Source organism: Haematobia irritans, chromosome 4 (assembly GCF_050003625.1).
Source record: "Haematobia irritans isolate KBUSLIRL chromosome 4, ASM5000362v1, whole genome shotgun sequence".
In the NCBI taxonomy this organism is placed as follows: Eukaryota; Metazoa; Arthropoda; class Insecta; order Diptera; family Muscidae; genus Haematobia; species Haematobia irritans.
The window spans coordinates 18,110,889-18,125,108 of NC_134400.1; the positions used below are offsets into that span (position 1 = coordinate 18,110,889).

A 14,220-nucleotide genomic window follows, 5' to 3' on the forward strand; every position below is an offset into this window, starting at 1 on the left:
AAAAATTTTCTATAGAAATAAAATTTTGCAAAAATTTTGTATAGAAATAAAATTTTGCAAAAATTTTCTATAGAAATAAAATTTTGCAAAAAGTTTCTATAGAAAAAAAATTTGCAAAAATTTTCTATAGAGATAAAATATAGACAAAATTTTCTATAGAAATAAAATTTTGAAAAAATTTCTATAGAAATAAAATTTTGAAAAAATTTCTATAGAAATAAAATTTTGAAAAAATTTCTATAGAAATAAAATTTTGCAAAAATTTTCTATAGAAATAAAATTTTGCAAAAATTTTCTATAGAAAAACAAATTTGCAAAAATTTTCTATAGAAAAAAAATTTGCAAAAATTTTCTATAGAAATAAAATTTTACAAAAATTTTCTATAGAAATAAAATATAGACGAAATTTTCTATAGAAATAAAATTTGCAAAAATTTTCTATGGAAAAAGAATTGAAAAAATTTTCTATAGGAATAAAAAAAAAATTTCTATAGGAATAAAAATTTTACAAAAATTTCTATAGGAATAAAAATTTTACAAAATTTTCTATAGGAATAAAAATTTTACAAAATTTTCTATAGAAATAAAAATTTGACAAAATTTTCTATAGAAATAAAATTTTGACAAAATTTCCTATTGAAATAAAATTTTGACAAAATTTCCTATAGAAATAAAATTTTGCAAAAATTTTCTATAGAAATAAAATTTTGCAAACATTTTCTATAGAAATAAAATTTTGCAAAAATTTTCTATAGCAATAAAATTTTGACAATATTTTCTATAGAAATAAAATTTTGCAAAAATGTTCTATAGAAATAAAATTTTGAAATAATTTTCTATAGAAATTAAATTTTGACAAAATTTTCTATAGAAATAAAATTTTGACAAAATTTTCATAAAAATAAAATTTTGCCGAAATTTTCTAAAATTTTTTTTTTTGAAATTTCCATTACATATTTTATTTGTTTTTGCTGTGGTTTATACCAGGGCTGTGGAGTCGAGTCAGTTTTGCTCGACTCCGGCTCAGACTCCAGCATTTCTTATTAGCCTCGACTTCGATTCCGGAGTCGACTCCAGGTGGTGTACCTAAATCTCATTTTAACAGTATTCCAATTGTAATTTTAAGGTGTAGTGTTCCATAAATAGACCGATATAAGTATTCTATTTTGCCATATGTGTTTATATGTCCTAAAGAACCCTAATTTAAAATTTTGATAATCTCAGCATTTCAGAGATGTAAAGAACTTTACATTTTAATGTCAGGCCAAAAAAATTAAAATACGACACAAGACCATATCAAAATATGGGTAGATAACAACAATCTCCAGAATATGTATTTATAAAAACAAAAAATTTCAAAAAATTGTTAGGCTTCCAGAAGTTTAAGAAGTAAAATCCTGGTATTAATCTATATAGGCATTTTATAAAAAATAAATCTATTTAAAAAAGAAAAATACACAGAAATCAAAATGTCGGGCTAATCAGATAGAAAGTTTAGATGTTAAAAAATGTAATGTGCCGGATATAGAAAACAAACATAAACTGCCAAAAATTAGGATGGACGCAATTTTTAATAATCACTACCATACAACAGATGGCAGGAATAGCTGGACAGTTACGAATATTGTTTCTATAGAAATAAACTGGTAAAACATCAATTTATAAATGGTCTATCAGTTATGGACATTAGATGAAACAAACATTCTGCCAAAAGACCGGCTCAGATGGCACGTTGGCAGAGGTTTAATTTAAAATTACAGCTTCCAAGGACATCGAGTGTATATCGAGATTTCTCAAGTAATTATCTCCATATACAAAATCTGGGCCGACGAGAAATTTCCGCATTTATTTATGGATCTCAAATAACTCTAAATTCAAAATTTTTGACTTCTTAAAACAAATCGGAAGATGGGTTTATATGTAGGTGCTATATCTCAAAATTGTCCGGTATGACACATCTTCGAACTCGACATGCCTGCCAAAAAATTAGAACATTAGGTTCTACTGCTATATTGCCTTAAAATTTTACCTTTATCAAGAGTACATATATGGTCAAAAATCGATATTTTAATATGTTAAAAATGGACAATACAATTGATCAATTCAGCCCATATTCTAGTAAAACCTACTTTTTAGATCACCGTGAAATTTCACTCATATAAATACACTTTGAATGGCCTGAAATCCATTACTTTGTTTTCCGTTGTTCGATTAAAAACCCTAATGGAATCTAATTTGTCCAAATATTTCTTTAGTTACAAAGATAGGAAGTGTTTTTCAAAGTTTGTTTCGCCGGAGTCGAGCAAAATTTCTACGACTCCGGCTCCGACTCCACAGTCCTGGTTTATACACAGTAAGATTCAGAAATTTTAAATATGTTTACCTTGAAATTAGAAAAATGATCCGTTGGTTGAAATTTAGTCCAATATTTGAGAAATTTTGATCTGGATCTACGATCTAGTATTTTCTGATACCGAACCAGTTAACTCTCGCTTCTGAACCCGACAATTCAAGTTGAAAGCCCGACTTTTCGTGGCCTGCGAACCCGTCAGACCTTACATCCACTTCACCCTGGAAGCATGCAATATATTCAGTTGACTTCCTTGATTTTGAATGCAAGCGCTTGATATATGAGTTAATCTGGATTTTTCCTTTTTTTTTAGTATCTACGAATCCCAGGGGCTATAACAACAAAAATAAATTAACTAAATTTACAATATCTTTTATTGTAGATGTTATCTTTCAGATCTCTACAATTTCTTTTTTTATTTAACATGTCAGGGTAAGAAAAATGGTAAAATAAATAATACAAGCCACTAAGAATATCGCAAGCAACGAGTCTTCTCTTCCAACTTCTTTATAGGGCCAACATGTCTTCTAGGCAGTTAAAGAACATCCTTGAGGATTCTCTGTAAACACTGTGGCACCGGCTTTATTTACAAATTTGCAAAAAGGCATACTCGCCGCCAAAGATTCTTGGTTGAATTTCAATGCCTCTTCAGGTGTAGACGAAACCACTAGAAGTTTGCCATTAAGAGTAGCATCAACTTTATCGACTTCATTGGCTTTTTGTTGATGAACCAAATATATTTTATAATTTAAACCGTAAAGGCCAAAAAGAACATCGATTTCTTTTTGTAATTGCTCAAATGAAATGAATTTCTTATTCAGGGTATCTTCGAGCAAAAGGGATGCTTTATTTGAACGACCAAAACGGGGTTTAACATCGGCTGCCAATGCCAAATTAATCCATTTCACTAGTGGCAGTTGCACCTCTTCCAATGAGCAAATCGTAAGTTTAAGATCCATGCCTTTAAGATCTACATCTTCACTGATAATTAGACGCTTTTTACTAGCCTCCAAGGCATTATATTTGCCAAATTCCGATTTAATTGTTGTTTTAATCATTTGATGATAATTATTCATTACTTTCTGCATTTGCTCCATTTCGGCCTTTTTCTTATCGGTGGCATTTAACTCATAGTAGATCAGAACAGGGTCCGTGGGTATCAATTGAGCCTTTTTCTTAAGTTTCTGTATCCGATTAATGACTTCACGGGCCATACCTTCTTCCATTAACTCTTCATTTGGTGTCATGTCCAGCAAGACCAAAACTTCATTATCACTATGAGCCTCAAAGTTGGCACCAACTTGTTCAGATGTACAGTAAATAACACGAACTTCATCCAATTCAATGCGTTGATTTTCGACTTCGAAATATCCCATATTGAGATATTTTTGAATTTCCTCATCTTTAAGGGATTTAATGGCAGCCATAACGGACTTGAAGTTGCCTTTGAGACGTTGACCCAAAGTCTATAAATAAAACCAATAATATACATTAAATTCGTAACAGCATTTATTAGTGATATGCCTACCTTATGATCTGGTTCAGCTCTTAAAGTAACCCCATATTTTTCCTTGTCCGAACTCAATGTCAGTTTGCGTACATTCAATTCACTTAGAATGAAATCTTCCAAGCTCTTGATGGCTTCCAAACATTTGGGATCTTGGTGAATGACAATAATTTCAGATACAGGATATTTTACAGGCAAGGTGCGACGATCGCGCATTACCCGACCCAAATCCACAACAGCTTGCATTAGACCCACCGACTTTTCAATATCAGTTCTGATAAATTTACGATTCGATGTTGGCATCATTTGATAATGAACAGATTCGGCATTTTCTGTAATATCTTTGGGTTGGAACAATACCAGACGCTTGAATATATATTCAGCCAAGAAGGGTGTGAAAGGTGCCATAAGTTTTGACATAGTGTAGAGAATATCATAGAGAGTATCCAAAGATTGAATGCACTCATTTGTGCCCATTTCACCTTTAATACGGCGACGATTCAAACGAACATACCTGAACAACAAAAGAAATTAGAACATTATCTCCTCCATGAAAAAAAAAAACACTTACCAATTGGTTAACTGATCAATAAATTTGGTCAATCTTGGCACTACCGTATATAATCTGTATCCTTTCATTTCCTTGGCAAAGAATTCCAATAAGGATTCTTTGAATGATAGAATCCAAATATCAATAACCGAAGCCTTGTCCATATTTTTCAAATGACGTTCTTTGTCGTAGGTGTACAATGATTTACCCTTGAAATCTTCTTTTTCGAGACGGGCAATATTTTGCAACAAGAAACGATAGGCATTGTACCAAGGTAGAAATACATCCTTGACAATGTCACGCACACCCTCTTCTTTGAAACGAAGATTTTCAGCCCGCACCACGGGGGAGTTAATGAGATACAAACGCAAAGCATCAGCTCCATATTTATGAACTACATCCAAAGGATCGGGATAGTTCTTCTTACGTTTGGACATTTTCTGGCCATCAGAGGCCAACACCAAACCATTGGCTATTAAATTCTTGAAAGGTGCCTTGTTAAACAATGCCGTCGATATTACCAGCAAAGTGTAGAACCATCCCCTGGTCTGATCAATACCCTCGGCAATAAAGTCTGCAGGGAAATTGGACATAAAATCTTTTTCGTTTTCGAAGGGAAAATGTTGTTGGGCAAACGGCATACTACCCGATTCAAACCAACAATCAAACACAGGTGTGATACGTTTCAAAGGTGGATTTCCAGGAATGGCTGAGGGAATTTCAATGGCATCTACAGATTCACGATGTAAATCAGTCACCTTTTGTCCGGATAATTGTTCCAATTCTTTGATACTGCCTATGCATATCATTTCCTCATTATTTCTCCAAATGGGAATTGGTGTACCCCAGTAACGATTGCGACTAATGGCCCAATCACGAGCCTCCTTAAGCCAATTTCCAAAACGTTTCTCTTTCACGCTTTCGGGTACCCAATAAGTTTGGGAACTGCATGACAAGAGATTTTTCGACATATGTTCCACACGTATGAACCAAGATGGCACGGCCTTGTAAATCAAAGGAGTATCGGAACGCCAACAGAAAGGATAACTATGCTTAACTTGACCCGACGACACCAGATTACCATTGTTTTTCAACATAGCTATAATTTGTTTGTCTGCATCCTTGACATAAAGACCCTTGAAATCTGTCACTTCGTCAGTGAAGCGACCCGAATCGTCTAAAGGACATATGACAGGACTAGATTTTGTTATAAGTCCAGCAAGCAAACAAACGCGGTAATCGTCTTCACCAAAGTATGGAGCATTGTGGACAATACCAGTACCCGAATCTTCGGTAACATAATCATCGACCAATACACGAAAAGCCTTCACTTCTGCACCACGTTGGGCAAAATAGGGGAACACAGGTTTGTAGTGAGCACCGCCCAAAGTTTTGCCAGCAAACTTTTCCATAATTTGATATTCGCTTTCGTTTTTATATACATAACTGAGGCGACTTTCGGCTAAGATGTAGAATCGACCAGTTTTAATATCGGTGACCTGAAAACAACAAAATATATTTTAGTTTCAAAATAGTTTTTTTTCGGTTTCTACAAATATTTATATAAAATTTTAGCCTCAAATTGTCAGTTCAATGAATTTTATAAAAAATAAAATTTTGACCAAATTTTTCATAAAAACAAAAATTCCAAGAAATTTTCTAAACACAAAAATAAAATTTTAACTAAATTTTCTATAAAAATAAATTTTTAACTCAATATTCTAAAAAATACAATTTCGAAATTCACTAAATATAAAATTTCAACGAAATTTTTTATAAAAACCAAATGTTTACTAAAATTTCTACAAAACTCAAGATTCGACGAAAAATTATATACAAATAAAATTTTGATAAAAATTTTTTACAGAAATAAAATTTTGAAAAAATTTTCCATAGAAATAAAATTTTGTATAGACATAAAATTTTGACAAAATTTTCTATAGAAATAAAATTTTAACAAAATGTTCTATAGAAATAAAATTTTGACAAAATTTTTTATAGAAATAAAATGTTGACAAAATTTTCTATAGAAATAAAATTTTGACAAAATTTTCTATAGAAATAAAATTTTGACAAAATTTTCTATAGAAATACAATTTTGACAAAAGTTTCTATAGAAATAAAATTTTGACAAAACTTTCTATAGAAATAAAATTTTGACAAAATTTTCTATAGAAATAAAATTTTGACAAAACTTTCTATAGAAATAAAATTTTGACAAAATTTTCTATAGAAATAAAATTTTGACAAAACTTTCTATAGAAATAAAATTTTGACAAAACTTTATAGAGAAATAAAATTTTGACAAAATTTTCTATAGAAATAAAATTTTTCTATAGAAATAAAAATTTGACAAAATTTTCTATAGAAATAAAATTTTGACAAAATTTCCTATAGAAATAGTTTCGATGACATTTTCTATAAAAATAAAATTTTGACAAATTTTTCTATAGAAATAAAATTTCAACGAAATTAACTATAAAAATCTAATTTTGATGAAATTTTCTATAGAAATAAAATTTTGACAAAATTTTCTATAGAAATAAATTTTTTTTTTAATTTTCTTTAAAAAATCAAATTTTGACGAATTTTTCTATAAAAATCAAATTTAGACGGAATTTACTATAAAAATAAAATTTCCACCAAAAAATATTCTATAAAAATAAAATTTTCTATAAGAATCAAATTTTTACGAAATATTCTATAAAAATTACAAAAATCAAATTTCAACGAAATATTCGACAAAAATCAAATTTCAATGAATTTTTCTATAAAAAACAAATGTCAACGAATTTTTATATAAAAATCAAATTTCAGCAAAAATTTCTATAAAAATCAAATGGTGACGGAATTTTCTATAAATATGAAATTTTGACGGAATTTTTATATGTACAAAAATCAAATTTCAGCAAAAATTTCTATAAAAATCAAATGGTGACGGAAATTTTCTACAAAATACGAAATTTTCTATAAAAATCTAATTTCTTTAAAACTCAAATTTTGAGATAAAATGTCGATGAATTTTTTGACGAAATTTTCTATGAAAATAGAATTTTTACGAAGTTTCTGTAAATATAAAATTACGACGAAATTTTAAAAAATCCAAGAAAAAATTCTATAAAATTTCGACCAAAAATATTTTCAACGACATTCTCTATAACTATTTTGGATTTCCAACTCACCTTTACATAGATCATATTCGCATTAACGCAGCACGCAAAATTCGATGGCAATGTCCACGGAGTTGTGGTCCATATCAAGAAGTATGTATTTTCATTTCCCACGGCTTCCAGAGCCACAACTACACAAGGATCAACAACTTCTTTGTAATTTTGACCCGACTCGAAGTTAGACAAAGCCGTAGTACAGGTTGTTGAATAGGGCATCACCTTTACACCTTGGTAAACCAGACCCTTATCGTATAGCTGCTTGAAAACCCACCATATTGATTCCATATACCAAGGATATAGGGTTTTGTAGTCATTTTTGAAGTCAATCCATCTGCCCATACGAGTGATAATATTTTCCCATTCATTAGCATAACGCATCACGATTTTACGACATTCAGCATTATAGGCAGAAATTCCCATTTTTGCCACATCTTCGGGTCCCTTGATGTTTAAAACTTTGTCAATTTCAAATTCGACTGGTAAACCGTGACAATCCCAACCAAAACGGCGGTCGACATGATAGCCTTGTTGATAAGCATATCGAGTAACAATATCTTTGATAGTACCAGCCAAAATATGGCCATAATGCGGAAGTCCCGTTGCAAATGGGGGGCCATCGTAGAAGGTGTATCTGAAATGAGAAAATGCACATGCTAATTACTAATATTCTGACAAGAAACCCCCCCACACACACACTTGCATACACCGATTGCATTGAGAAATTCACACATGATGCAATTCTTGTTGTTTTTTACAATTGCAAACCATGTGCCATGTGGGTTAGAATCTTATTAGAACTTACTTGGGTTTCCCTTTGGACAATTGCATGCATTTTTCGAATGTTTTATTAGTCTTCCAGTCATTTAGAACATTTTCCTCTTCAGCTGGAAATGAAATATTTTCTGACACGCGGCACACATCTTCTCTGGTCAATCGTTCGGGTGAAACACTGTTGTTTTTATTTACCACCATTACTTTGCTGTATTCTGAAAAAATTGATAACAATGTTTATTTACACTTAGGTGAAAATAAAAGTTTTATTTTACATTCCAGCGATCCGTAAATTTAAATTTAGCCAACAACTCGTCAACACTTGTAGTAACCTAGTTATTTTCAAATTCTATCCTAATTCAAAAGCGTTCCATCGTCCCCCTCACCGCATTACCAATACGTCTTGACAAACGTAGATCTTCGGCAACCATGTGACGATGATTGTTCTTGGATTGATGTGTTGAGGGTTGTGCGATTGGAGCGCTTTTATTATACAGCTGACGTAAATAATAGGGCTGTTTTCTTTTTGCACTGGATACAACATTTGTATGGGCTATCCAGAAGATCGTTGCACTGGTGTTCTATCCAGAACATCTCATCAGTGCAAGTCGAGCCGATCTTGCCAGATTGTGTTTTGATAAGTGAAGCTTCATCGATTCACAATAGCACTTTATTGTGACTAATTTATCGAAAAACATGTAATTCAAAGTGGTATAGTGTCATAAGTAATCGCAGCAGTAAATATTTATTACTAATTGGAGCATTTCATACATTAAAAATTTCAACTTAAACCACACACTAGATATGCTAATGTTCTCGAGACGTCAGATATCACTCCTGATATCTGCTATAACGGGTCGCTGCCTGATAGGAGATTTTGCAAAAACTATTGGCGCGAAGTATAATGACTATTGTATGAGCTGTCATGATGCGGAGGAAAAAGAATCAATTAAACACCTCTTGTGTGAGTGTCCTGCATTTTGTGTAAAGCGCAAGCAACTTTTAGGAGCATATACCCTGCCAACATTTTTGGAATTTGACGACACTTCTGAGAATCTCCACCACGTCGAAAACAATCGTATACGATATCAAAAACTCGTCGGAAAAGCGCCGTCACTATTGAGAAGTTGTACCACGCAAAAGTTACTACAAAAAGGTTTCGCATGAGTGCAATTATTAGGTGCCTTTATAGATCAATTTAGAACGACGCCAATAAGGGACCCTCCAAACAATCAGAAAAAGTGCATTTTAAGATAGTTGTAAAAGAATCATTGTGGTCGAGTAAAACACGTTTGTTTAGATATTTATTAATTTGTGTAAACATTTACAAATTCTTAAAAATATAACATTTATACCACTATCACATTACATTTTAAATAATTTTTGGCATTAATGATGATGTTGAGTTACAAGTAGCGAGTTACATGTTGCAGCGTCTATCAACTAGTGTTTTTATTTGATGGAAGCAGCATGTCTGTAAAATATCTGAAAAACAATCACTTTATTCCATTTGGAAAATCAAAAATTGTTCACTAGAGATGTGCACGTGACACGAAATTGTCGTGACTCACGAAAATTTTCGTGATTCGTGCGTGAGTCGTGAGTCACGCTCATGACAACAGCGTGAGTGTGCGTGAGCGTGATTAACAAACCAACATGTCGTGCGTGAGCGTGAGTCACGAAAATAATATCTTCGTGAGTGTGCGTGAGTAACGAATTACACTCACGAAAATATTTCTGCTCAACAACATAAAACGCTTAAGAGTTAAATTCAATAACAATTTTAGTGACACCTGGGATGTTAAGAGTTTAATAACACTCTCGATTTTAATAATGCTCATGTTTTCAGACACTTCGGTAAGGTAAATTAATCATAAAATTATTCGTGAGTCACGATATTTTTCGTGAATCACGATATTTTTCGTGAGTCACGATATTTTTCGTGAGTCACGGTATTTTTCGACGTTTTCGTGCGTGAGTGTGCGTGAGTACAAATTTTCTTTTCGTGAGTGTGCGTGAGCGTGAGTCCTACCAAAAAAGTTCGTGCGTGAGTGTGCGTGAGTATGATTTTTCAGTCGTGAGTGTGCGTGAGCGTGAGTAAAATATTACTCACGTGCACACCTCTATTGTTCACCAATATACCTTTCGCAATTTTAAGCGTATAATCTATGTTTTCAGAACTTTATTTTCGTTTTTATTTAATTAAAATATAACAAGCTGGTTGCGCTTGGCGTTTCACAAAAAATAAAATCGTAGTAGGGATGGCAAAATACTTTCATGTACTTTTTGATGTACCTTTTCATGATGGTTGAAGTGACATTTACGAGTCTGTGGTAACGATGAGGATGAAATGGAACTTTGAAATGCTTGCAGGGTAGCTTCAGATTACTGGCGGATCTGGAAAACGTTAACTTAAGCAGTCTGCTAATATTTTTGGAACAATCTGGTTGGTTCAACAAAGAAAAATAATCAAGAAGGTTCAGCGGTTAAAACTAGAAGTGCCCATATGTAATAGGTACTTTTAGTTAATGTGGTATCACAATGGACTGAATACCCTGCCAGCATTTCAAAGTTCCATTTCATCTTCATCGCTACCACAGACTCGTAAATGTCACTACAACCATCCTACTGTGATGGGGGGCAGCATATCATAAAGTACAAAATGTACTTCATACATCTATTTTGCCATCACTACTTTTACAAAAGCCATTTTATTTTTTGTGAAACGCCAAGCGCAACCAGCTTGTTATATTTTATTTAAATAAAAACGAAAATAAACTTCTAAAAATATAGATTTTACGCTTAAAATTGTGAAAGGTATATTGGTGAACAATTTTTGATTTTCCAAATGGAATAAAGTGATTCTTTTTCAAATATTTTACAGACACGCTGCCTCCATCGAATAAAAACACTGGCTGATAGACGCTGCAACATGTAACTCGCTACTTGTAACTCTACCTCATCATTAATGCAAAAAATTATGTTAAATGTGATGTGATAGTGGTATAAATGTTATATTTTTAAGAATTTGTAAATAATTAATCAAATTATTAAATATCTAAACAAACGTGTTTTACTCGACCACAATGATTCTTTTACCACTATCTTAAAATGTGCTTTTTCTGATTGTTTGGAGGGTCTCTTATTGGCGTCGTTCTAAATTGATCTATAAAGGCACCTAATAATTGCACTCATGCGAAACCTTTTTGAAGTAACTTGGCGTGGTACAACTTCTCAATAGTGACGGCGCTTTTCCGACGAGTTTTTGATATCGTATATGATTGTTTTCAACGTACTGGGGATTCTCAGAAGCGCCCCCAAATTCAAAAAATGTTGGCAGGGTAGTCTAAGTGAGCCTGAATCTTAATCGGGCTGCCACTTTAACCTAACCTAACCTACATTAAAAATGCAAGATTTCACTTCTTTTCTGTGATTGTTTTTAAACAGCTGATGACAGTGTTGCATATTTTTGGAGATGTCCTGGATAAACGAGTACTCTGTTTTCTTTTAGTCCTTTACGGCTTAGGGTATCCAGTGCTAAAAGAAAACAGCCCTATTGACGGCGTTTAAGTAAACAAGAAATAACATTTTTGAGGAGCATGTTCCCTGCCAACATTTTTTGAATTTGGGGGCGCTTCTGAGAATCCCCACTACGTCAAAAACAATCATATACGACATCAAAAACTCGTCGGAAAAGCGCCGTCACTATTAAGAAGTTGTACCACGCCAAGTTACTACGAAAAAGTTTGTCATCAGTGCAATTATTAGGTGCCTATTTAGATCAATTTCGAAGGACGCCAATAAGAACCCCTGCAAACTATCAGAAAAAGTGCATTTTAAGGTAATTGTAGAAGAATCATTGTGGTCAAGTAAAACACGATTGTGTAGATGTTTATTGATTTGATTAAACATTTATAATTTTATATAAATATAACATTTTTCGGTTTATCTCATCACATTTAACATAATTTTCTGCATTAATAAAAGAATGATGTTGAGTTTTAAGTAGCAAGTTACATATTGCAGCGTCTATCAGCCAGTTTGTTTATTTTCGATGGAGACAGCGTGCCTGGAAAAATATTTGAAAAACGATCACTTTATTCTATTTGGAAAGTCGAAAATTGTTCACCATATACATTTCACAATTTTAATATCTATGTTTCCAGAACTTTATTTTCGTTTTTATTTAAATAAAATATAACAAGCTGGTTGCGCTTGGCGTTTCACAAAAAATAAAATGGCTCTTCTAACAGTAGTGATGGCAAAATACTTTCATGTACATTTTGTACTTTTTGATATGCTTCCCCCATCACAGTTCGCGATGGTTGTGGTGACATTTACGAGTCTGTGGTAGCGATGAGGATGAAATGGAACTTTGAAATGCTGGCAGGGTAATAGAGTAGTATCCTGTTGTTGTATTATTGTTACCCTGCCAGCATTTCTATGTTCCATTTCATCCTCATCGCTACAACAGACTCGTAAGTGACACTGCAACAATCGCCAACTGTGCTAGTATTTTGCCATCACTTGCCATCACTATTGTTACAAGAGCCATTTTATATTTTGTGAAACCCCAAGCGCAACTGGCTTATTATAATTTATTTCAATGAAAACTAAAATAAAGTGCTGAAAACAAAGTTATTACGCTTAAAGGCCGGTACTCTGTTCGGTTTTCGCGTTGAAACTCCATACAAAACCAAAAAATGCGAAAAATTTGCGAAATTTTTTCCATTTGTGATACTTTGTTTTTTCGTGTTGAAAAACTGACGTTTATAGCACGGCGCCATTTGCAATGTGAATTAAGAAATAATTTATTTATTAAAAACTATTTGTGCGGGTTTATAAATCAAACACGGACCATATTTTTGTTCCGAAACTATACAAAGGATCAAAGGAATAGCAGATCAATTGCCCAAGGAAAAATAAAATGTTATTTTGTAAAAACAAGCAACAACCACCAACTTAATCCAATATCGCTCCCTGTAAAATAGCGCTCCAAGCTACCTAAAAAAACGCCGCTTTCTATGTGCGAAATAATGGTTTCCATAAAATTTTTTCGCAAGAATGAACATAGTACCGGCCTTAAAATTGTGAAAAGTAAATTGGTGAACAATTTTTGACTTTCCAAACGGAATAAAGTGATAGTTTTTCAATTATTTTTCCAGACACGCTGCCTCCATTGGGAATAAAAGTACTGGCTGATAGACGCTACAACATTTAACTTACAACTTGTAACTCAACATCAATCTCTTATTAATGCATAAAAATGTGTTAAATGTGATGTGATAGCCGTATAAATGTTATATTTATGAGAATTTATAAATGTTTCATAAAATTAATAAACATCTAAATAATCGTGTTTTACTTGACCACAATGATTCTTTTAAAACTATCTTAAAATGCACTTTGTCTGATTGTTTGAAGGGGCTCTTATTAGCGTCCTTCTAAATGTATCCAGAAGGGCTCCTAATAATTGCACTCATGCGATACTTTTTTGTAGTAACTTGGCGTGGTACAATTTCTCAATAGTGACGGCGCTTTTCCGAGGAGTTTTGGATATCGTATACGACTGTTTTCGACGTAGTGGGGATTCTCTGAAGCGCCCCCAAATTCAAAAAATGTTGGCAGGGTAGTATATTAATGTTAGAAATAAGAGAATTGTTTTGAGTAGTATTTAAAATGTTGATTTAAGTAACTGTATAAGGCCTTTGTAAGGCTTAGTTACATATGAAAATAAATAAATTAAATTAAAAGCCGAGTGACAAAATTTGACGGCGTGTAAAAAATGAATTCGGATTAACGTGAGTCACCTTGTTGTGTCCATTTAACTTGGTAATCGATAAATCTAACCGATAACTAATACGCCATATAG

General features: G+C 32.4%; 1 protein-coding gene and 1 long non-coding RNA gene across 2 annotated transcripts; both read right to left on the reverse strand.

The window, feature by feature from the left end:
• Positions 1–2,706: 2,706 nt before the first annotated feature.
• Positions 2,707–8,765, reverse strand: IleRS (Isoleucyl-tRNA synthetase). Its single transcript, XM_075308358.1, has 6 exons — positions 8,624–8,765; positions 8,380–8,563; positions 7,590–8,208; positions 4,429–5,906; positions 3,879–4,371; positions 2,707–3,816 (listed from the first exon to the last, which is right to left on the reverse strand). The coding sequence occupies exons 2-6, from the start codon at positions 8,547–8,549 to the stop codon at positions 2,878–2,880; spliced, it is 3,699 nt and encodes a 1,232-aa protein (XP_075164473.1). The 5' UTR covers positions 8,550–8,563; positions 8,624–8,765; the 3' UTR covers positions 2,707–2,877.
• Positions 8,766–9,619: 854 nt separating this feature from the next.
• On the reverse strand, positions 9,620–10,709 carry LOC142234158 (uncharacterized). Its single transcript, XR_012721577.1, has 2 exons — positions 10,491–10,709; positions 9,620–9,833 (listed from the first exon to the last, which is right to left on the reverse strand). It is a non-coding gene; the product is annotated as an uncharacterized LOC142234158 (long non-coding RNA).
• Between the last annotated feature and the right edge of the window lie 3,511 nt (positions 10,710–14,220).

Coding starts and splice junctions, on each gene's coding strand:
- IleRS (XM_075308358.1), bottom strand. CDS start 8,549: ATGGTGGTAAATAAAAACAACAGTGTTTCACCCGAACGATTGACCAGA. Junction 5,907..7,589: donor CGAATATGATCTATGTAAAG/GTGAGTTGGAAA, acceptor TGTTGTTTTCAG/GTCACCGATATTAAAACTGG. Junction 4,372..4,428: donor ATTGATCAGTTAACCAATTG/GTAAGTGTTTTT, acceptor TTTGTTGTTCAG/GTATGTTCGTTTGAATCGTC.